Below are 24,862 nucleotides of genomic sequence, written 5' to 3'. Positions count from 1 at the left end.
ATGTTTACTGTTGGCATTCATTTAGTATCAGATTAACTCTTACTGATCAGTCCCACTTAAATATTAACTTATGATCTTACATTTTGCCTTTTTAAAATGTAGAGTTGATGCAAAGAGCTATAAAAATAAATGTTCTTAACATGAAAAAAAAGTTAGAGCTACATTTTATTTATTTTGAATCCTCTTCTCAGGCCTCCAATCCCATTAGCAACTAAAGTTCTCAGAATGAGATGTTTTAAATGAATGACTTAAATGAAAAACAAAATTAAAACAGGTGGCGTAAGTATTTTAGTACTCTTTAACTATCAAGTATTATAACCAATTAGATCAACATTCTACTTTTAAAAAAGTATTTCTAGGATAATTTCTATTCAACAGCATAGATAAGCTTGTAATTTAGGAAGCAAAGTACAGATGTCAGTGAACACTGCAAATTTGTCTCTAGTATGCAAAAAAAGAAAGAGGACTGCTAATGATTCCAAGTGTCTGAGGAACAGACAAAAGATAACATAAAATCATTTGCCTGGGTTTCCTTCAAAACAAACTTACTTCCCATATATTTCAAACTTACTCATGGTTTAATTCTAAAGCTTGATAGGCTGCTTTGATTCGAGCTGGAGGATTTCTTTCCCTCCATGCCTTCTGCATAACTGTAGGAAAAATATTTCAAAAAGTAGATGAGATGGTAAACATAAATAATCTTACTCAAAACATATGAAGAATGAGCTATGAAAGTACACAAAGCTTTAAACATGTTCTTAAACATAAGAAACAAGAAATTGAGGTGTTAGTTCATATTAATCTTACAAGAAATTGACATTAAATTTGGAAGCTTCACATACAATAAAAATATATTCTTTCCCTGATTTAAGTAACAACATATAAAGCCTTTAATCTAGTTAATTGCATCATTATTATACATGAACATTTATATTTGTAAATGCATATTGAGTCTGAGTGACATCAAATTATAATCAATATGAAATATTCTAGTTTTTTAATCACTTTGCAAAGAGTCTATGGAACTGTTGAAAATATACAAAACACTTTTTAAAAAGGCTTTGTCTAATCAATGAGTCAATCCAGGAACAGTGCTTGAATTTGCATTTTGTATAAAAAGGTGGAAAAAGTTATTAATTTGGAATATTGTACATTTATGGAAAATACCAGTCTCTATCAAGATTCAACAAAAGCCTGAATGAAGATCTCTCTAGAATAACAATATTAATTTTGTTACCAATTCTGTACCAAAATGAAAATTTCATGGTAATAAATACTAAATAAAAATTCATGCTAAACAATAAGTTTCTTAAAAATTAAACAAACAAATAAAGAAAGTAAATTCATGCAACTATCTGGCCTATTTCAAGTTTGATAAGAAAAATAGAGAATCTATGAATGTTGCTTTTGGAACAAAACCTACAACTGTCCAGAAAGAATAATGTGGAAAATGTTTGAGTTTTCCTTTGGAAACAAAATATTAGTCTTGGCTTAGAAAAGAAGACAATATATTCTACTTGTGTAACAAAAATACATTTCTCATATCAAATATGTCACCAGCTGGCTGACAGCTAATGCTTCCTGAACTTGACAGATTGATGCAAGTCAGCATCTATCTGATAATAACCAGGTAAAGAATAGCATTTTGAGAGGCGCCTGGGTGGCTCAGTCGGTTAAGCATCCAACTTTGGCTCAGGTCATGATCTCACGGTTCGTGGGTTCGAGTCCCACATCGGGTTCTGTGCTGACAGCTAGCCTGGAGCCTGCTTCAGATTCTGTGTCTCTCTCTCTCTCTGCCCCTCCCCAGGTCACTCTCTGTCTCTCTCTCTCTCTCAAAAAAATAAAATAAAATAAAGACATAAAAATAAAAAAAAGTTATACACATTTTTTTGTTAAATATGGAAATGCTGTAATAACCATCTTTCAACATCTACCTTTGCATACCTGACCAAATATTTCCTTTCTAGAAGTAGAATGGTTGGTTAAATGGTCAGATATGTACTGCCAAACTCTTCTTAATAGGATTGTATTAAATTACATTCTTCCAGGCAGTGGAAGTGAGAGAGAGAGAGAAAGAGAGAGAGAGAGAGAGAGAGAGAGAGGAGCAGAGAGACAGAGGGACAGAGGATCTTACGTGGGCTCTGGTGATGAAAGCAGAAAGCACAACCCAGGGCTCAAACTCATGAACTGTGAGATCATGACCTGAGCTGAAGTTGCTTAACCAACTGAGCCACCCAGTGGATTCAAGCATTTGTTCTTATTCTTATTATGTTTTCAACTGTTTATCCTCCAGCCTTTCATGATTAATCCTCACAACCAATGCAATTCCAAGCTAAAAGAGAAAGGGGAAATAAAGCATTGGAATAACAATTTGTATTTCTTTCTTTAAAAAGGCTTAACAATAATATCAAGGAAAATGTTGATTTACTATTCAACTGTCCTCTTTAAGAGACCTTGATGTGCTTTAAAAATAACACAAGCAATTCACAATTCAATCAAATTAATCTATTTTTTTAAAGTTAAATAACATTCTACTATGCTACTAAGCATTAAAGAGAATAGCTGCTCCCAAGATCAGGAGTCACAAATGTAGGGACCTACAAAGACCATGCAGAAAACAAGCAACATAAACTAAGAGCACGTGCACTATCTAAAGGAGAGCAACACAGCTCGGGCCTCACTGATTACTGCTAAGTGGCCATGCAGGTCCAGTTTTGGCATATTTTCCAACTTTTAAAAAAAGTAAATCTGTGTTTTAATATCAAATCTCCTGATTCTTAAGTATTGAAAGTACCATGAAAACAAATTATTCAAAAACAATGTTGGTCAGAGGCACCTGACTGGCTCAGTTGGTACAGCCTGCAACTCATAATCTCGGGGTTGAGTTCAAGCCCCACACTGAGTGTAGAGATTACTTAAAAATAAAATCTTCTAAAAAAACCAAAACAGTGTTGGCTGGCCCTGAAGATATATTTGTTTTCTGCCTTAAATAAATAAGTCAATAGAAAATGTACAGAATCTACTAACTTAGTAACTGATGACAACAGTTAAGAGAAATTTGTCACACCACACATATGTACCTATTTTTTAACGTAAAACTACAGATATAACTCATTACCTTTATGTGACTGTCTGAAAAGATCATATGGATCAATTCACAGATAAAGTCTGTCCCTGAGCTCAGTATTTAGCTGGTATTATGGATACCTCTAGAAGTACATAAACTTTGCAAGGATCAAAATAGGATGCATCGTTTTAAGAAAATCAATTTATAAAGTCTCAACTTATAGGACTCTTTTCTAAAACTGATCTACTTGAAGAATGTTTCTCTGAGTGGTCTTTGCAATGCTGGTTTTCTTTCCTACTCAATATCTGCTTCCACAGTCTCCAAAAGATAATATTTCCTTCTCCTTTGGAAAAGAAAGGCTTTTCTTACTCATGTTGAACCTTTCTAAGGTGCATTCCGTAGAGTGTAAAAATCTCCCAAGTGCCAAAAAGGACAATTCAAAACTTGGGCTTAGGGGCAGCCATTTACTTAACAGCAAAGCTAGACATTAGAAATAAGTATAGCCTTGGGGCAGCCGGGTGGCTCAGTCAGTTAAGCATCTGACTTCAGCTCAAGTCATGATCTCATGGTTCATGAGCTCAGGCCTGTGCCAGGCTCTGTGCTGACAGCTCAGAGCCTGGAGCCTGCTTAGGATTCTGTGTCTCCCTCTTTCTCTGCGCCTCCCCTGCGTACACACTCTCTCTCTCTCCCTCAAAAATAAACAAACATTAAATCAATGAAAAAAAAAGAAGTAAATGTACTCTGGCCCCTAGGTGCTGTAATTTCAAGTACATTGTAGTGGAGAGAAAGTGATAACAATTTTTATTAGTTCCATTTACCAGCACTGCTCTCCCCTTACTATCAAAGAATGTGCTGCTCCTAAGGGGAGGTCCTCTCACAGCAAGGCAAAGAGGGCACTAGTAAAGGATACTACAAGCAGTGGAATCTTATTTTGGCCAAGTGATAGGCTCTAGGCAAAGCTCCAAGACTTATCTTTCTATCTTAGAATCTAAATTCAGGAGAGAGTGGCTGTTATAGGATGCATGTTAACGTGTTTATTTGACTTGAAAAATGAAGTCAGACTTCTCTGTCAGAAAGTCAGTCTGGTTTGGTTGACAGAATTTATAATGAGAACTCACCCAGCCAACTGGGTTATATGGAGGACATTTCCAAAGTTAAAAAAGCCAAATATATAACTATAAGGATTTGACAAAAATGTAATTAAAGTACATAATACCATTTAGAACTTACAATCAAAGAAATTTAAATTTTAAAAAATTTATACAAAAATTTTTTATGGTGGAAAAGGCATGTGTGATAAATAAAAGGTTCTCAAATATGTAATAATTATAATAAAATTATATTAGAGGTGTGAAATGGATGAGTTCAAGAAGGTAAAGGACTTATAAAATTTTCTACTGCTAAAGAGTATTAATTCATGTCTTTTTCAAAGGATAATGGTATCAAGCCATTAGATTACTTGAGATACATCCAAATATAGGGTATTCTGGTTTTATTTTTAACTGTCACATGTCAAAAATTATATTCTTTACAATTATTTAATCTTATGATATCAAGTTAAAAATGTGTGAAAGCATACATAGTTTCTCAAAATTCCCTTAGGAGGTATGTGAGCAAAAATGTCTTAAGCATAGAGCTTCGTGGACAGCCCGGTTGCTATCTGCAAAGCCTGCCATTGTCTACAATTCTGCTTGTGAGAAAAAGGTGAAGACTTAGTTTCTAGAGTCACCTTCATCTTTAAAGTTAACACAAAATACTAATTTCCATTTCTGTTATTCCCCCAATCTGACACTTTTACCAAAATGTAAACACTAAGCATGTAAACATAAAGCAATTCCTTTTTCTTCTATTTGCAATGAAACCACTTTATGTAACCATTCCAAAGATCCTTGGCTTTCCTGCTATTATCCACCCTTAGTATATTTAATCCAGCAAATATAGATCACAAAGCACTCACTTCAATGCTCGAAAACTGGCTATTTTTCAGACACTTATTGTTGTGGATTTTCATCTGCCTATCACTGTGATGAGTAGAAGCAGAGTACTAGAGTAGTTAAGAGTAAGACTTGCTTTATCATTTATTACTTAGGTTACTCAGAGCATGTTACTTGATTCTCTTTGCCTCCATTCCTTCATTTCTAAGGCTGATAAAAGTACCTAACTCATAAAATAACTGGGAAGATTAAGTCAGAACATTTATACAAATTGCTTAGAACAGTGCTTGGTGCATAATAAGTGCTATACAAGTGTTAGCTATTACTACTGAAATATCTTAAGATATCTGTGACACCAAGGTCATTCATTCACACTTTCACCAAAGAATATTAATATTTACAGTAAGCCAAACAATGTGCTAGATGATAAGGATTCATAATGAGAATATAGTCCCTGCTTTCCAAAGTTTCATACACTATTAGGGAAGATAAACATTGAAGCAACATGGTAAAATTAACAAGTAAATGTTTGTGGTTGAATAAATTAACTAGAATTGTTTTAGTTGGCTTGGACTAAGTACTCTAGAAGTGCAGAGAAAAAAGTGTTTAACTTTGGAGTTGCCAGAGAAGGCTTCTTATAGAATGTGACTTTTAACTGGATCTTGAAGGATAAAAGCAGGAAGCATAAAAGCAGGAGGATAGATAAGAAGGGAGAGAGCACTGAAGTAAAAGAATAGTTGTGATAAAGGTCCCTGTCTTAAACCACGCATACAAGAGTCTTAATACTGTTTTCTACAGAGAAGACTTAGAGACACCTAAACACAGATATTTCTATGATCGTCCATCACTTCATATGCACTCCTAACTCATGACTAGGGTAAAATATACTCCATTTTAATCCACATGCCATGCCCCAGTGTTTCATGTGGTCTTACTCTTCCTTTATGTATAATTCCATGTATTAATTTTCCATGAGCAGTTGCTACATTTGATCTGAAAGGTTTTTTAGGTAATAAAAGAAGCAATTTCACATTTTTATAAAATATTTTAAATTGGTTATAAGAAGGATAGGTAGTGTAACAAGTTAATTTACACTCATAATTCACTTCAATTTAATCTGGGTCTCTTATCAAATAACCCCAAGCCAAAGAAATTTGTATATTACAATAAGTAACTCAAAAGAGCTTTTAAAATAATTTTCATTACCACCGTTTACCCCATGAACAGATATGTCACATACCTGTGTCTGAAGGACGTAAAAAGTCCGTGTCACAGGTGAAAAAGGTCTGATGGTCCTGAGCTGACAAATTCATGTCATAGTATGTAAGTGGCTCTTTACCAGTCACCCAAGTGTATCTTTACCAAAACACAAGAAAATATATAAATTGAACATGAGACAGCCTCTACCTGCTACAACAGACACTATTTAAAATGCAAAAATATACTGCTACAAATTCTATTTCAGAATGTTTTAAATGCTTACCATAATAAGAAAAATAAGAGATAATCTATACAAACTACTTCGAGTATGATAATAAAATATCAAAAAACAAAAAGGAAAAGGCTAGACTATCAATGCTTCTAAATTAGATTTGAAGGGATAAAACAATTTGACTTAGATACATACCTTACCAAATACAAATTCTCAGTGAATTCAAATTATTAAAAGTAAAACTACAAAGAAACTAGAAAAAAACATAGGTGGATATTTACTTATCCTTGAAAAGGATAAGATAAATAGAAACTTTTCTGCATTTTACTAAATTAGAAATTTAAACTTTCCTACCCCCCTGAAACTCACAATAATTAATAGCAAGTTACCAAACTGGCTAATAAATAAAATTTTAAGGGTGTAATCTCATTAGTAATTGACAAATAGTAAATTAAATTAACAAATTTTTACTTTCTACCTGTGAAATTGGACAACACACATTGTGAAGGATGAGGTGGAACATGGACTCACACTTATACTGCTGGTATAAATATAAACTGGCATATACATTTCTCTTCCCAAAAACCAACTCGGTAATATCTATTAAGTCTAAAAAATATTCACATCTAGCTAGGGAATAGGTATATGGAATTCTACTATACATTTCTCTACTTTTTTTAATTTTTGAAAATCTCCTTAATTAAAAAAAGAAAATACTAAAGAAGCGAGGGCGAAAAAACCTGTTCACATCCTTTGATTCAGGAATCCCAGGGCTACAAATCAACCCTAAGGAAATAATCATAAATGTTTAATTATCATAGGCTAAATATTTATATACACAGATATGTCTCTAATGTAAATGCTGATAGTGAAATGTAATCTGTGAGCCAGATAGGGGAACAGTAGGTAAAGTACGGTGCTTCCATGTAACAGAATAGAATACAACCATTAAAAATCATGTGGCACTTAAGGGGAAGAGCACTGGGTATTGTATGGAAAACAATTTGACAATAAAATATTATGGAAAAAAAAAGAATAAATAAACATTAAAAAATAAAATAAAATTTAAAAAAAATCATGTTTTTGAAGAAATTCCTGTAAGAAGAGGTTCTGTGGGAAATCCATACATTGTTAGAAAAAAAGGATGTAAAATTATATACACGTTGTGATCTTCAAGTTTTGTTTCTATACATGCATATAGAAGAAAGACTGAATAGAAACACTAATTGCATTTATTACTTAGTGGTAGGAAAAGATGATTTTTACTTTCTCTTTTATGCATCTCTTCATTTTCCAATTTTCTACAGTAAACATGCATACATTTTAAAATCTAAAAAAGGCAGTTAAAAGCACAGTTTAAGTGTTATTTATGTGTAGGTGATCAAAGATTTTAAGTAATTTAATAGTATAAATTCCATTGCTATTCAAAGTTTTTAGCTATTTGAGAAATTACCATAAAGGAAAAAGAAATAGCAGATCTTGTTCACTCAGCAAATTTGTTTGTTTGTTTGTTTTTGAGAGCATGCACGTGCCCAAGCAGGGAAATAGCAAAAAGGGAGAGAGAGAGAATCTCAAGGAAGCTCTATGCCTGCATGGAGTCCAATGTGGAACTTGATCTCACCACCATGAGATCATGATCTGATCCGAAATCAAGAGTCAGACACTTGAGCTGACTGAGTCACCCAGGTACGCCAGCAAAGTTTTGCAACTTATTCTAAAATCATAAAAAATATTTCTTAATGATCTACATTATTCCCAAGATGATTCAAAGCAATTAAAAATATAATATACAATACCAACAACCCTAATTAGAAGCAAATAAAAAAGACTCAGTAAAAGCAAAAATTGGGCCAGACGGTGGAGCCTGGAATAAAGCTAACAGAAATACATACCAGGGCTCTGTACATTTGCTAACAGTTGCCTACGATAGGACTTTAAGCTTTCTAAAACCACACAATGATTATAAATGCAATTTAGACTTTTACATTAAGAGAAACTAAGCATTCAAAGAGAAGCATAAAGACACCTGAGTGACTCAGTGGGTTAAGCAGTCGTCTTCAGCTCAGGTCATGATCTCGCAGTTCGTGGGTTCGAGCCCCGCGTCAGGCTCTATGCTGACGGCTCAGAGCCTGGAGCCGGCTTTGGATTCCATGTCTCCTTCTCTCTCTGCCCCTCCCCCACTCATGCTCTGTCTCTGTCTCTCAAAAATAATAAATATTAAAAAATATTTTTTAAAAAAGAGAAGCATAATGGGACACCTGGGTGGCTCAGTCAGTTAAGCATCCAACTCTTGATTTTGCCTCAGGTCATGATCTCACGGTTTGTGGGACTGAACCCTGCACTGAGCTCTGCATTGATGGCACAGAGCCTGTTTGGGATTCTCCACGTGCCCCTCCTCTGCTCATGTTCTCTTTCTCTCAAAAGCAGCAGCAGCTTGGGGCACCTGGGTGGCTCAGCTGGTCGAGCACCTGATTCTTGATTTCAGCTCAGGTCAGTCTCATGATTTGTGGGTTCAAGCCCTACATCAGGCTCTGCACAGAGAGTGTGGAGCATATTTGGGATTCTCTGTCCCCCTCTCTCTCTGCCCTTTCCCTGCTCATGCTCTCTCAAGTAAATAAATACATACATAAATAAAAAATTTTTAAAAGAAACATAAATGTTTCTGATACTAAGATAAGAAATTTCTTGGGATGCCTGCTGGTTCAGTTGGATGAGCATGCGATTCTTGATCTCAGGGTTGTAAGTCTGAGCCCCATGTTAGGTGTAAAGATTACTTACGTTAATAAAAAAAAACTTTAGTGGTGCCTGGGTGGCTCAATCGGTTAAGTGTCCTACTCTCAATTTTGGCTCAAGTCATGATCTCACAGTTGGTGAGCTCTAGCCTTCTGTCGGGCTCTGTCCTGACAGTGCAGAGCCTGCTTGGGATTCTCTCTCTCTGTCTCTCTTTGACTCTCTCTCTACTCCATCCTTGCTCACATTCTCTCTTGAAATAAATAAATAAACTTAAAAAAATGTAAATACAGGGAAGACGCTGCCAACTAAATCTTGGGCTCATCATTTTACTTTTATGTACCAGTGTCTCCAGCTAGAAGAGCTATGATATATTTATAAAAACAAATGTTTCCACAATACTTTTTGTTCTAAAACTTAGAATTATACTGAAAGCAAAATGTAATACCTCCTATATTCTGCTCCTCGGAAAAGATTTAGAGGGTTCCTCCATACTTTGCATTCTAAAAAGCAAAAGGGATTGAAAAAATAATAATAATAAAATTAAAAAAATAAAAAGCAAAGGGGAAAAAAGAGAAGTTAAGTTAATCAAATGCAGTTAAATCTTACTTTCACCAACATTAACTGTATGGTCACTGTATGCTATGCACAGTGCTAGCCAGCTAGCACAAAGATGGCTAAGGCCTGGGTCACCCCTGCTGTCATGCAGCATACTACTCAATCTAGTCATTCCCCTACTTCAGTCTCTATAGCATTTAGTTCATGATTCAATTATAGCATTTACCATATTACAGTGTGATTATCCATTTGGTTTTCAGTTTTTCCTCTTAAAATATGAGCTCTTACAACTTTGTTCATTTTTGTATTCTTGGAGCCAAGCACAACATTTGGAACTAACTTGTTTAAATGAATTAAAGAGTGGCCTGGATGGCTCTGTCGGTTGTCCGACTTCAGTGCAGGTAATGATCTCACAGTCCATGAGTTCGAGCCTCCTACTGCCCCCCCAGCACAGAACCTGGAGCCTGCTTCAGATTCTGTGTCTCCCTCTCTCTTTCTACCCTCCCTTGCTCATACTGTCTCTCTCTCTCTCTCTCTCTCTCTAAAATAAAGATTTTTTAAAAATTAAAAAATAAATGAATTAAATGTCACATGAGAGTCCAGTCATGTAAACTACCATTCAAACTATGCGGTAAATGCTGTAGTAGAGATATGTTTTCTTCTAAGAGAAGAAAAAAAGAAAGTAATTAATTTTTCTAATAAATTAGAAAAGGCTTTAGAAAGGAGGTGACATTTGAACTGACATTGAATCATGGTAAAAGATGAGTAGCAGGTTGCCAGATGAAGAACATTCTAAGAGGAAGTATCATAAAACCACATGGACTGGAGTGCAGGGTAGGGAGTGTCTTCATTCTCCATATGCAAAGATTTACTTAATCTTACAATAGGGAATAAGATTATACGATATATTATTGTTTTAATTATTTACATACTGGACTCAGCTTCTTGAGGACAGATCTATGTCATATTCATCTCAATATGTCTCATAATTAGGAGTTCTGTAATTATTTTATGAAAGGGGAGAAAAGGGGAAAGAAAATTACCATGATTCCTTCCTGTACTCTTGAATGGCTGCCAATCCCATCCGTACTATTCCTGGTCAACTCCCACTCATGCTTCAGGGCTCAACTTAAATGGGACTTTCTCAGAGACTTTCCCTGATGACATCTAAAAGTGGCTGTATTTTTCTACTATACTAATATATAACTCTAGAGTTTAGGTTTACTGAACAAATGAGACATTATGGCACTCTATGGAATTAAGTCATTTGTATTATTACTGTATGAATTTTATTGATACCAAATTAAAGAAACAATAATCCAAAAAATTATTATTTCTATCTGGCCTTCAAATGTTTGCTTTCCTACTTGCATGTCATTAATAACAATTACTTTGCATTACTGGATACATATAAAAGAACAGCCTACAATTAAAGTATGAAAGTGGGGTATCCATAAATGAATAACTGAGACTTTGACATCTTTGTAAATGTATCAAGAAGAAAAAGTATTCTTCTAACTTTGCTATGTTGGCAGAGATGGCTAATTGTCTCTGTTCTTTCCTTTATCTAATAATATCTCCTAATTATTAGCTGAGTGAGCATGTGTACACTGAGAAAATGATTAACAATTTCTCACTTGCCTTATAGAGAGCTACTTGAGGTCATTAGGCAAAGGTGTGACCAGTAGGAAGTAAGCTCAAATACTATGTAACACTCTGAGGAGTATCCTTGGCCACTGTGGGGTTTAATAGGAGGAAAAGGTGGCCTTCTACTGGCCTAGTCTCCTTTCTGCTGATTGGAATGTGAATATGATGGTAGAAACCAGAGCAACAGTCTTGGACCACCAGGAAAAACTTCATTTGGAGATGACAGGCTAGGATGGGAGACTGGGTCTCCGATGGTCATTGTTCTCCATATCAGCAATGAATTATCTATATTTTCATGAAAGATAAATTCCTCTCTGATGTGAGTTATCCATCTCCCATAGTCAAAAAATTTAACTATACAGTTCTGAAAACATATTACATAGTTACCTGACAAATTCTGTCTGCTGGTTTCACTTTCTCTGTTGCTAGAAGAACCTGGCTCTGAAATGCTTTCTGTTCCTCCCATCAGAGGTCGCAAATGGCTCACAGACACTTGCTCAATAAAAGATGTGCCATGCTTATGGAAGTACCACCATTCAAATATCTATTAACAAACAAAAAAATTCTTAGCTTAAAATAGATCTGATCACCAGATATATGAGCTCAAATTAAAACATCTTTCAAGATGTTCCTCTTTAATGGAGCATGGTAAATGCACTCTCCTTCCAAAAAATAAGCCAAACAAAAGATTCTCCAATAACATACACCAGGCAAAAGTAAAATACATTTTTTATAGTTTTGTCATGAAATTTAGACAAGCTCAGGCAAAACTAGAAGAAAAGCATCTATAAATGAAACATTAAAAAACAAGCTGGCTCCACTGGCAGAGCATGTGACCCTTGGTCTCTGGGCATGAGTTTAAGCCCATGTTGGCTGTAGAGATTACTTAAAAACAAACACACGAAAGCAAGGAGCGTTTAATCTATAAATAATCTCTAATTCTGATACATTACATTGTATACACATTTTATTCTATCTGTAGCATAATTAAAAGAAAAACAATTTTGAAACAATTAGCACGGTGAATTAAGCACTGGCTAAGGGTTAGAAAGCCCACCTTTGACTCCCAGCCCACCTGTGTGCTTTGGGCAAGTCACTTAGCCCCTAGCCCCTCAGAACCTCAATGTCCTATCTATTAAATATGGTTAACAAGAATTTAAGGTGCCTTTTGAACAATGAAGTTCAAGTTTGGCAGTATAATTAATGTAGGTTGAGGTTGATTCTCATATTGAACCATTTAAAAATCAAGATATTCACTTCTTTCTGTTTTTATGGTTTATCACTGTTATAAAAAGAGTAATCAAGGGGTGCCTGGGTGGCTCAGTTGATTAAGCATCTAACTCTTGACCTCAGCTCAAGTCATGATCTCATGGTTTGTAAGGTCGAGATTGCATTGGGCTTTGTGCTGACAAGGTAGAGCCTGCTTGGGATTCTCTGTCTCCCTCTCTCTCTTCCCAACTTTCTCTGTCTCTGTCTCTTTCAAAATAAATAAATAAACTTAAAAAAAAAAAGAGTAATCAAAAGAAGCTGTGTGGTGGGGGTCAGGGGTGCTTGGCTAGCTGAGTCGGTAGAGCCTGCGGGTCTTCATCTCAGGGTTGAGTGTTCAAGCCTCACATTGGGCTAGAGATTACTTATAAAAAAAAAAAAAAAGCCTTCTGTGCTGAATTAGCAGAATGTTTCATATTTGGACGCTCTAGCATTCTCAACTCCTTTTGCCTGGCTCTTGGGTTTCAGCTTAAATGACAGGTCCTCAGGGTACTTTCCCTGATTCCACACAACAAAAAGCAGTATTATATGCACTTCTACTGGATATTGTGTTTTCCTTTCAGAGTAATCTTTTCTCTTGTAAGAATTCGCTAAACAACTGGTTTCATTACTATTATTCAAGTTCCCAAGCACATGACACCTTACCCCCTCAGGTGGAAGTAACAAAAACAGCATAACTAGCTTCCTTATTTTAGGGAGTAAGAGAAATTATAAACATCATAACCTCTGCTACTAAAAACTCATCAATATTATAAGGGTAATGACATAGTTTAACCTTTAAAATGTAACTTGAATTTCCCATTTTTTACAGTATATTGTTATAACCACTCTATTTTATTATTAGTTACTGTTGTTAATCTCTTACTGAACTAATTCATTGATTTAAATTTCTTTATTTGAGGATAGTTGATACACAATGTCACATTAGTTTCACGTGCAGTTTCACGTGTACAACTTAGCGATCTGACTTTTTTATACCTTATGCTATGCTCACAACAAGTGTACATCTGTCACCACACAATGCTATTACGATATGGATTTCCTAATTTTTGTAAGTTTAGAACTCTGGCTTAAAAAGAATAACAATGAATTTTAAGAACTACTCTACACATTATATATGTTATATGTTTAATACTTATATAATATATACGTTCGCTTTTCCCCCTCTCCTACATGAGGAAATTAAGACTCCGAGAATTTATGTGACTTGCCCAAAGTTATAGCTAGTAAGTGGCAGAGTCGAGGCTCAAAACTATATCTTCTGGCTCCAAGGCTAATGCTTTTTCCACTCATCAGTTGTTTAAAGACAGCTCATTTCCTTAATTTAAATTTTTATATGTTACTGACTAAATATGCTAAAACATGCTTAACAATGAGTTTGCTTTATAATCAGTAAATTTTAACTAATTTAGCTATATTAACACAGTTTTCATACTAAATTCCTCAGTAATTTTTTTAAGTCAAGAAAAAAAATCCCTTTCTTGTCCAACCTTTCACTTAAACAAAATGGCCAAGTATCAGCCCCTATTAAAATAAAACAAAACACACTCCAATACACATGCCATTATTTCTACTATAACAGAAGAGCACCATCTAGGGATGAGAAGAAAGCACAGAAAAATTCATTGGTTATATATGCCATACTTCCTAAGATTTTTATCTGTAGCAGTGTTTTTCCAAAATTTATACTAGGAAACACTAGTTCCCAGGGATGTTTAATAGGGATTGTATACACAGATTTTAATTTCTTAATTGAAAATGATAGCTCAGTCAAAAAAGATAAGGGAAAGCCAAATTAAAATTAAATGGGTTTCTTTATTATGACACTTCTGAATAATAATTGTCAATTTTCATTAAATGCTTACTCTTAGCAGTTACCATGTTATTGCAAGCTTTTATACACCTTAATTTTTTTCTGTCTTCATGATCCTATGAAGTTGAGAATATCATTCTTAGTTTATAGATGAGGAGATTAAAGCTTAGAAAAGGTAATTAACTTGCTGAAAGTCATAGAAGTAAAGAGATGGTTATAAAAACTAACATAATATTGTATGTCAGCTGTTTACTCCAATTTAAAAAAATCTCCTGGGGCTCCTGGGTGGCTCAGTTGGTTAAGTGTCCAACTCTTGATTTCAGCTCATGGTTTGTGAGACTGAGCCTGCCATCGGGCTCCCTCCTGAGTGCAGAACCTGCTTGGGATTCTCTCTGCCCTTCCCCTGCTCTCTCTCTCTCAAAATAAAATTTTAAAAAAGAATTTCCTTCTCACAATTAAAAAATAAATAAATAAATAAAGTGATGGTTGGCTTGGCTCCAATACTTTGCTCTTAAACACTTCAGGGAAGATAATTGGCAATCTATAGGCTGAATTCAAGACACAAATTTTTAGTCTGCCCAATGTTGCCAAGATTAAAGTATTGGGACACTTTTATAAAAAACTTGTTACATCCAGATTCTTTTAAAATCATATCAAAAATTGGAAGATCTCTTAATAATAGTCTGCAAATCTACTTGGCAGCAACTAGATTTATCCCTTCCTAGAAGGCACATGCATTGTCCAGATTATCCAGTCCTAAAATAAATAAGGAATTTAATTTTTACTCTGTCCATTTTATTCATTTTGTTACTAAGCTGGGCCCTGCAAAGATTTATTTGGCAACCTACCTCTAACCCCTGCCCCTTACAGTATACAATAGTCTTTCATATACAAATGAATACTGCCAATCTCTAAAAGTAGAGAGGAAGATGAAATGTTTTTCAAATGCTGAACACATGTTGCAAATCCTGACCTATAAGTATTCATAATTACTGTAACCATAAAAGAGATTTCATCTTTAGATAAATATGAAAACATGAAGGAAATGGAAACTACTTACAAATATTAGTCCCGATATCAAAGAAGATGTTCCTGTAAGTGCCACATAGAATTTGGGCGTCAATGAATTTAAAAATACTGTCACTGCCAAAAGGAAAACAAAATGTCAAAGTTAAAAAAAATGTAAATTCCAAGTACTCAAGTTACAAATAGGCAGGTGTCTTTATGAGCAGAGGAACATAAATAGTATTAATATCTAGTATGAGATTCATTTGAGGAGGTTGTAATTTTTAAAAAGCTACTTTAAATTTCCACCTTATCCTATCTTTAAAATAATTCTATTGGGTGCTTAGGAGGCTCAGTTGATTAAGCATCACTCTTGATTTCGGTTCAGGTCACGATCCCACAGTTCAGTTTCTGAGGTGAAGCCCTGAGTGTGCAGAGAAGAGCCCACTTGTGATTCTCTCTCTCTCTCTCTCTCTCTCTCTCTCTCAATCTCTCCCTCCCCCCGCCGTTCTCCTACTTGTGTGTGTGTGTACAAATGAGGTTTAAAACCACTCCCTAATTATTTTGGTGAGATACAAACCAGTGTTTCAAATTAGAGGGAAAGAAACAGTATGTATACGTATTTGGAATGTTAGCTGGAGAGGCAAAATAAACCAAAAAGCATAGCAGCAAACCGAGAGCTCCTTGCACCTGACTCACTGAAAGACTGGACCAGATTCTTCACTTCAAATAACTGTCTCATACATACTTTGGGTTTATACATAAATAAATATCTCTCATAGGTAACTACTCTCATCTAAATGGTATATCTGGTTAATATGCAGAAAAATGATTTTTCTATGCTGATAAGGTCAAAATTAATTAGGTCTTTCAGTCTAGGGGGCACGTGGGTGGCTCAGTCAGTTGAGTGTCTGACTTTGGATCAGGTTGTGATCTCACAGTTCGCGCGGGTTCAAGCCCCATGTCTGGCTCTGTGCTGACAGCTCAAAGCCTGAAGCCTGTTTCAGATTCTGTGTGTGTGTGTGTGTGTGTCTCTCTCTCTGCCCCTTCCCTGCTCATGCTCTGTCTCTCCAAAAATAAATAAACGTTAAAAAATGTTTTTAAAAAAGTCTAGCAAGGCCAACTTATTCAGTTTTAGTATGTCAGTTATATCTGAACTTACAGATATAAAGATATAAAGTCCAAAGTATTTCAGAACATTATCTCACAGTATTTCATGTCATCTTGTGAAATAGAAAAGGGGACATTTGCCTTGCTACAGAAAAATAAACCACAGGTACTGCTAGTCACAGTCATCATACAACAGAAATACTTTTATCTTGTTCATAGTTTGAGTGAAAATATTGTAAAGACATGGTAAGAGGGCCTGGCTCCCAGCCACTATGTCCTGGCTACAGGTAAAGGAAAGTATTTGCAGAAACATGGGAATCATCACTTCATACATGTCTTTGTCTTCAGCTCAAACTACACAGCATGCTCTCTACAAATGTTCAAAGAAAGAACTAAAGGAAGAACTCCCTAATGTGTATGGCTCCACTTCCCTTTACTTCCTGGACTATTCTATTACTCAAGCCTAAAGCAAAGAACAAATAAAAATACCACGAAAGCTATTTCTTGTCAGAACTATCTTAAAACATGATAATGGTTGGTTAAGATCATGGCATGTTCCCCCTCCCCCGCTTAGGTCTTTTAATACAGAAGCGCTCATCTTTGTTGTTTGGGTGTGGGAACATTCAGCTAATTGGGCAGAGACTCAAAGGAATGATTTTCAAGGGATCCTACCAATGGTGGGGGTGTATATAAAGTCTGTAACCAAATCTGGAGATACTCTCCTCTGTCCTACCACCTGAAGCTTACAGCTTGTCAGGTGGCTTTTCCTCAGTAAACGAGGACAGAAGAGAGAGGGCGGATCTTTAGAGCTTAAGGGAGGAGCCCATGTCTGCAGCTCAGGTTTGACAATCAGCTGAAGAGTTGCGGCCCCAAAGAAAAAGAACCCACTAGGTCGCGCACCGCGGACTCATCCTCCGAAGCCCTCCAGTGACAGCAGAGAATCTCTGCCCTTTGCCCCTTGCCCCCGGCCCCTCTCCTGGCTCCCCCGCCCATCCCCAGGGAGGTCTGGGCCTCTCACCCGCTGCCAAATTCTCACACAGCCTCAGCGGGACCCTCAGAGCGTAAAGCAGTCCCAGCCCCGCCACGAACCACAGCGAGACCCCAGTCCCAGCCAGCCCAGCCCGCAGCCGCTCCCTCCAGCCCAGCGACGGGCTCTGGCCGGGAGCAGGTGCAGGAGAAGATGCCGCAGCAGTCGCTGCTTCACCTAAGCCGTCACCGTCCGCCATCTTGCTGCACCCGCAAGCTCCGGGAGCTGGGAGGGGAGAAGGGCAGGAAACCGGGAGTCGGGAATCCTGGGATAGTGGCGGACCTGAAGTTGGCCTCTGTGAAGGCTGAGTCCCAGGGAACGGCGGACCAAGAGAATTTGGAAGGTGGAGGAGCATCTCAGGACTGGGGCTGCCTATTCATTCGAAGGGCGGGAAGGGGTGGCTAGCTGCGTCGGTTCTGGAGGAACTGGACTGAAATGTGACCTCGAAGTGAAATGTTTTTGCTTCCATACGAGTGAGGGTCACCTTTCGCCCTATTCTTGGGGTTGGAAAACCGACTGTTTCAGGGCCCGAGCAGCACTTAACCCTCGGAGCTGCCACGGAGATCACTGGTACTGGGAAAACCTACAGTAGCAATTGCTATTTGGTCGGATGGAGCTCGGGAGTCAGGAATAGTCGAAACACGCTCCCAGCGTCTCATAGATGAATGGGGGAAATGAATGTAACTCCGTGAGAAAGCGATTAGACTTAAAATCGTTTAAGGCAAAGCCTTAAAGCAGAGCCGGAGACTTCTGGAGCACCGGCACTCGTAGGCATCACCCCCGCCCGTGACTGACATGGCGCCCTCTTGGTCGGCGTTTCCGGGCGGGTCCTTCCGACGGCCCCCGCGGTGATTCCATCATTCGGCTTCCTTCCCGGCCTGCCTCGCGCCCGGGCCGGGCTGGGCCAGAGCAGCCCAAGATGGCCGACTTCGAGGATCGGGTGTCGGATGAGGAGAAGGTAAGGGGTCCGCCTCTCTCTCTTGCTTCCTCCCGCGACAGGGTACAAGGGCCCTGGCTGTGGTGGGGACCCCGGCAGTGTCCCCAGGAAAAAGAAGCTTCTTGGCCCGTGCTGGCAAACGCTGGGCAGTTGGGACGCTTCGCTCTTGAGGGGCTTTCCTCTGCCTCACGGTGGCCCCAGTTCCCCATTCCTCAACTCTTTTTCTCCTACGGGGCCCGAGACACAGCCCAGTGACCTTCTTGCAAGAGAAGAGATTTTGCCTTATTGAATCATGGCTGTGGACTCGTTTCTGTAATTAAGAGAGGGGGCGATGGTGATGTCTGGACGTATGAAGAAGCAGTTATTTTACCGCCTTTAGCTGTTGGGGCTCCCCCATCCCCCCATCTTTAGATAAGATTGAGGCTAGTTTAGGGCGAGTCACTTCCTGGTCAGAGTGGCCTCTTAACTTCCCTTTTGCTCCTCCTTCCTCAGGAAGTGATTTTGCTGTCACGACTCTTCGACAGGGAGAGGTCCCGTGTTGTCCGTCCCTCCACTCTTTTCTCACTTACTATCGGCTGAGCTAATTTTCAGTAATAAATGTGTAAGCCTTAGGACATTTGCTTCAGAATTTGAACACCACTCTTTCCCTGTAGATAGTCCCTTGATTGTATGCATGTATGTAAGCCCGCGATGACTCCATCCCTTGCGTCTTACAGCCTATTAACGGTAATTTTTGAAAAATAGTTCTCGTTTCTTAACAAATCAAGTATAGCCAGAGGATTTTTTTTTTAACTCTGTAAAGGTTTTATGTAGCACATAAACTTCATGTTAATGCATTCAAGTCTGGACGGAGCATCGTGCCTTCTTTGATGCTTCACTGTGTTGTCTTTGATTATAGTTAAATTTATTGGTGTGTTAAAAGCATATTCCTTAAAAAGTGTTTTGAATGTAAGAGCACATTCTGCGTTAGGTGGAATAACTTTTTGATGACAACTGCACACCTTTCTTAACACTTTGTTGGGCTTTTCAGTAAATAACCTGATTTTAGGGCTTATAGAAATTAGAATGGTTTCACTAGATGACCTGTTATAGGACAAGAATTATGTCTTTTGTTTCCCACATTGGCTGTTACAAAATGTGCACTCTTGCATGCTCTGTAAATGTATCTGGGCTCTTTTTTTTTTTTAATATTTAAAAAAAAAATTTTTTTTTTTGAGAGACAGAAAGAGGCAGCCCGAGCAGGGAAGGGTCAGAGAGAGAGGAAGACACAGAATCTGAAGCAGGCTCCAGGCTCTGAGCTGTCAGCGCAAAGCCCAACGCAGGGCTCAAACCCATGAACTGTGAGATCATGACCTGAGCTGAAACGGACACTTAACCGACTGAGCCACCCAGGCGCCCCTCTTTATTTTTTTTAATAAAAGATTGGGATGACAGAGAGGTGACTGTTTATGATTGAGGAGTACTCCATACAGATTAATTTGATATGTCATACCCACGTATGGCATGTTATTTTGAAATACTGGAGAATGTGCTAAACGCTGACAAGCCATTGAACAATAATACTTCAGCATTAAATTTTCTTATACTTGAAAATTCTCATTTGTAAAACTTAGAGGAGAAAAGGGCATCTTACATATGAATTTACACTGAAGAGAAGTCGAAAATAAAATGCCTAAGGTAAATAGTTATGATTCAGATGAAATTATAGTAAAAATCGGGAATAACGAAACATTAGCGCAACTGATGGCCCACTTATTTCAAGGAAAAATATTGTTACAACAAAATTTCACTAAAAATTTAAATAATAATAAACTTCAAAGTTTATGGTGTCCAAACAATACTGCATTTACCAGTATTATTGGGTTTTTGTCTTTGATGCTAGGTAGAATGCCGTTTTAATTAAACTTGGGAATTTCAAAGTGCAAATTGAGGTATCTTTGGATGTTGACAGTGCTTAATAACATTAGTAGTCTTAATTTTGTAACATCAAATTTGTGAACAGTTACCTCTGATCTCTCAGCATACTTTTGTTGTTTAATTTTAACATGACACAGCAAACATTCAAAATTAGTACTGTAAATCTGCCCCAAAATGCTGATGAATTTCATATTTGATACGGTTTTAAGATTAGCCACATTTCATTATTGTGAACAGCTACGAATAGCTGATATTAAAAAGTTTCATATAACCCCTATGATTTGAGATTACTGAAATTTTGTTAGATTCTTATTCCCACATGGAAACTGATCTGTATTTCTCAGTTGTGAATCTCTAAGTAAAAAGAAAGGGCCTTGACTTGTAAGATTACTTTAGTTTTCCTTTAGCTTCATACCTACATCGACCCCTTTTCCTCCAGGCTTCTAATTCCCTTTAACTAACTGAATTCAGGAATTGAAGTATTTTTCCGACAAGACTTGTTGCTATGAATATCTTAACATTCATAAACAGTAAGTAACCCTTAAGTAAGATCTTGTCCTGTAAAACTTTCACAACCACGGCACTATTATAAATTCTTAAAATCAAGATATTTCTAGCCATAATTTGTATAGATTTTTCCTTGAAGGAACTCCAATGTTTCCATTTTTTTTTCCTCTTTTTAACTTAGGTCTCAGCTGCATTTGATTGGGATTTTTTTTTCAGGCATATATGTCATGATGTGGTATATATGTTTAATATTGCTTTTTATCTTCTTTGCATTTCCTGAAACCAGTGAACCCAGAAATGAATTTGATATTGATAGTTTCTGATTTCCTTGTAATTATTTCTATAAAAGCTAGTAAGATTCTCATAAGTAACTGCTTAGGTTTTTATCACTTTACAAAGAGGAAGTTGGGTTTTTTAGCTTCTACATTGTTACCTGAAATGGTCATAATGAGCTGCCTAAATAAAACAGGAAGTTGAAAGTGTAATAACTTGCTGAAATAAATGCTTTTAGTTTTATCTTCGAGTTCAGTTTCTGAGAATGAGCTGCACTCTTCTAATCACTGACTCTTCAGTTCCCTAGGTTCCAAATGCTTAACAGGACCAAAGTGACAAGATACCATAATTAGGAAACTTGAAATATGAGAACTGCTTGTTTGGGCTCTTTGCACTGACTGCTTCCTTTATTTCATGATTCAACATTTAAAAATATCATTGCAAAGAGAATTTTAAGTTTGAAAAAGTGCAACTAGCCTATTTTTCCCTACAGCTTAACTGGTAGAATATTTGTGAACAACCTCAAAAGTGCCATAACAAAGAAATGAATGCTTAAAGGTTAGACAACTCTGTCATCTTTAAGGTACTTTTTAAGAATGGGTTTTTCAAAATTGTTGAGGAGAGATGTGGAAAATGGTAATAGGAAGGCCCTGTTAGAGCTCATGAAAAATACACCTTTTTAAAAAATTAATTAATTAATTTTGAGGAGGGGGGGTTACAGAGAGAGAATCCCAAGCAGGCTTCACACTATTAGCACAGAGCCCAATGCGGGGCTTCAACTCATGAACTGTGAGATCATGACCTGAGCCGAAATCGAGTACAGTGCTCAACCAAGCTACCCAGCTGCCCCATGAAAAATATACTTTTAAACTATTTTCTTTATTATGTATTACATCCTTAATTTACTAGATGAGTTATTACCTTATAGACTAAACTCTAGAGCTTATTTGCCATAGGTATTTTCTAAAAGTTATTAATTAGGGGCGCCTGGGTGGCTCAGTCGGTTAAGCCTCTGACTTCGGCTCAGGTCAGATCTCACGTTCATGGGTTCGAGCCCTCGGGCTCTGTGCTGACAGCTAGCTCAGAGCCTGGAGCCTGCTTCCGGTTCTGTGTCTCCTTCTCTCTCTGACCCTCTCCCTCTCATGCTCTGTCTCCCTCTGTATCACAAATAAATAAAAAACATTAAAAATTTTTTTTTAATTATTAGTATTAATACTGCTTTTCTTTTATGTTCTCTTTTTTCAGTTAGCTTTGCTGAGTAGTATTTATAGAATCTGTCACAAAATCCTTGGACAGGAGCATAAAGCCTAAGCAGGTGCAAGCTCAGATGCCCAATCTTTGGTGTAGGTTTATAATTTCTTCCAGAACATTTAGCTGTTTTATTAGGACCAGCCTTAATGCTCAGCAAAGTAGTATAATTTGTCAAAAAATTCAACCCCCAGGTTTGTCTGATTCAGAACCCATGCTTTTTTCACTTTACTAGTAGTTTTTTCCATTTAACTGGGAATGAAAAAACCAGAATAGAAGTATCCATTTAATGAATTATAACTGAAATATTGTGATGTAGTGGGAAAGAATGATTCTGAGTGTTTGGAGATTTGGCCTCTCTTTACTGAGTTTGTAGCTGTCAATGTGATTCTTAATAAACATCACTTAACCTCTGTGGGCCTCAGTTTTCTTGTAAAATAGATAAAGAGAAATGGGTCAAGCTAGCCCAACACAGTTTAGTGAACTTCTTCTACAAACTTTAATTTAAAAAAAAATCTCTTTAAAAAATTGAAACATTAGAATGTTTCAGGAGTTTCTGTCATTGTCTGCTTTTGCACATTTGCCCTGATAACAGAGCTGTGAATTCTTTGGTAAATGAAAGCATATCTTTTAATCTAGTAGCTAGCATAGGACCAGGTACCTAGTGTAGGCACAGCCTATTGATACGAAAGAGACCAGTCAACCACATCTTTCTTCATGCTCCCTCATCCCACCTCCACCCCCCAATTATTCATAGTAATTTCTAGGTATTTCTTGAGTTCAGGAATGTGTCCACACCTTGGGTTCTTCTTTGGGCATTCATTGTGCCTGAGTGTCTGCTGCCATTACTGGTGATCTGTCATGCCACTGCTAGGAACACTGGATCCCTCTGGGATTGTTATAACAGTAAATCCCACAAAGCTACAAAGCCTTATGTTACCAAAATGACTATGAATGTATACATCTAGCCTTGCAGAACCCCTAATAGAAGTATTTCCCTCATCTGGTCTATGTTCTCTCTTTTAGAGCTCAGAAAAACATATACTATAAGGTTAGGTATCATTTGTGCTTTCCTCATTAGGTGCATGAATTGCTCTCATTTTCTTGCATGCCCCCCCAAAAAAAAATTCCTTATATGGATCAGCTCCTGAAAATAAAAACCCTGGGTAGGAGAAATCAGTCACAATACTGAAAACAATTTAACTACTTGGGGATTTCTGAACTAGGTGATGATTTTAACATTCACTTAACTGTTATTTTCCCTTTTCCCTTCATCAGAACCTCCTGCAGATCCTTTTCATTTCAATTCTTCCCACCATTGTCCCCTTGTAGTTACACAAGCTCAGAACATTAGCATCATCTTTTTCCTTCTTAGCCTCTTCTCCTACGTTAGTTAGTATTCCAGTTCTGTAAATTCTTCCTGACATTAGATTGTTTCTCCGTTTCCATTAGTATTTTTAAGAAAATTATTTTTTGTGTATAGTAAGTATAATCCAATTACATGCTTAAAATGTAGGACAAAGCATGAGTAAAAAGTCTCTTCCACCCGTATTATCCAGCTACCTAGTTCCTGAGAGGCAGCCAATATTCTTTTGTATGTTTTCTATTCTATGCATATACAGATGTACTTTTTACTTAACATTACATCCAGTCAGTCCACATTCCTTCTGCTGTTAATCTTCATTCAGGACCTTTTTTGATGCTTGAATTCTAACAACATTCTTAATTGTTCTCTTTGCCGCCAGCCTCTTTTTTCCTCTTCTACATTTTTTCTCTCTACTGATTTCACTGATTTTTGCTATAACTGCACATACATATTGTTAAGCAGTGTCAATGACATGGAATATTCATTTAAATGGATCATATGATGTACTGTAGGTCAAGTATAACATAAGCAAGAAGACCGCATGATGCCAGACTGCGACAAAGAAAGGTGGTAGGTTCATTAGGATGTATGAGAACCTTGCCTTGTGAATTCTGTTTTCCAGCTAGGTAACATTTAAGTGCTTACTGTGTGCTAAGTATGTCATGTATTTATGTGTATTTGTCTCAGTACATCCCGACAGGATAGATGCTTATATTATCCACATTTTATGGTTGAGTAAACTGAGGCACATTTGATGTTTAAAAAACTATGAACCAGGGGCACCTGGGAGACTCAGTCATTTAAGCGTCTGACTTCAGCTCAGATCATGATCTCATGGTTCCTGGGTTCAGGCCCCACAGCAGGCTCTGTGCTGACAGCTCAGAGCCTGGAGCCTGTTTACGATTGTGTCTCCCTCTCTCTGCCCTTTCCCCACTCACACTGTCTCTCTCTCCCTCTCTCTTTCTCAAAAATAAACAAACATTTAAAAAAAGCAAACTGAACCAATATCCACAATTAGTAGAGCA

At 37.1% G+C, this 24,862-nt stretch overlaps 2 protein-coding genes across 2 annotated transcripts in view; one reads left to right on the top strand and one right to left on the bottom strand.

Annotated features, from left to right (window-relative positions):
* The window catches only part of ST7L (suppression of tumorigenicity 7 like), a 61,030-nt gene extending 43,241 nt beyond the window's left edge, over window positions 1–17,789 (bottom strand). Inside the window, exons 1-6 of the mRNA XM_029946305.1 lie at window positions 17,581–17,789; window positions 15,508–15,590; window positions 11,756–11,912; window positions 9,612–9,666; window positions 6,242–6,357; window positions 572–650 (exon numbers count right to left, since the gene is read on the bottom strand). Of these exons, the coding sequence (XP_029802165.1) occupies window positions 572–650; window positions 6,242–6,357; window positions 9,612–9,666; window positions 11,756–11,912; window positions 15,508–15,590; window positions 17,581–17,788 (698 nt within the window). The 5' untranslated portion in view covers window position 17,789. The remainder of the gene's footprint in view (window positions 1–571; window positions 651–6,241; window positions 6,358–9,611; window positions 9,667–11,755; window positions 11,913–15,507; window positions 15,591–17,580) is intronic.
* A 596-nt stretch (window positions 17,790–18,385) lies between these two features.
* Window positions 18,386–24,862, top strand: part of CAPZA1 (capping actin protein of muscle Z-line subunit alpha 1) — a 47,483-nt gene continuing 41,006 nt past the window's right edge. The window contains exon 1 of the mRNA XM_029946308.1: window positions 18,386–18,547. Within this exon, the coding sequence (XP_029802168.1) occupies window positions 18,509–18,547 (39 nt within the window). The 5' untranslated portion in view covers window positions 18,386–18,508. The remainder of the gene's footprint in view (window positions 18,548–24,862) is intronic.

Source organism: Suricata suricatta, chromosome 8 (genome assembly GCF_006229205.1).
Source record: "Suricata suricatta isolate VVHF042 chromosome 8, meerkat_22Aug2017_6uvM2_HiC, whole genome shotgun sequence".
Classification (NCBI taxonomy): Eukaryota; Metazoa; Chordata; class Mammalia; order Carnivora; family Herpestidae; genus Suricata; species Suricata suricatta.
This window is presented reverse-complemented; position numbering and strand designations above follow the sequence as displayed.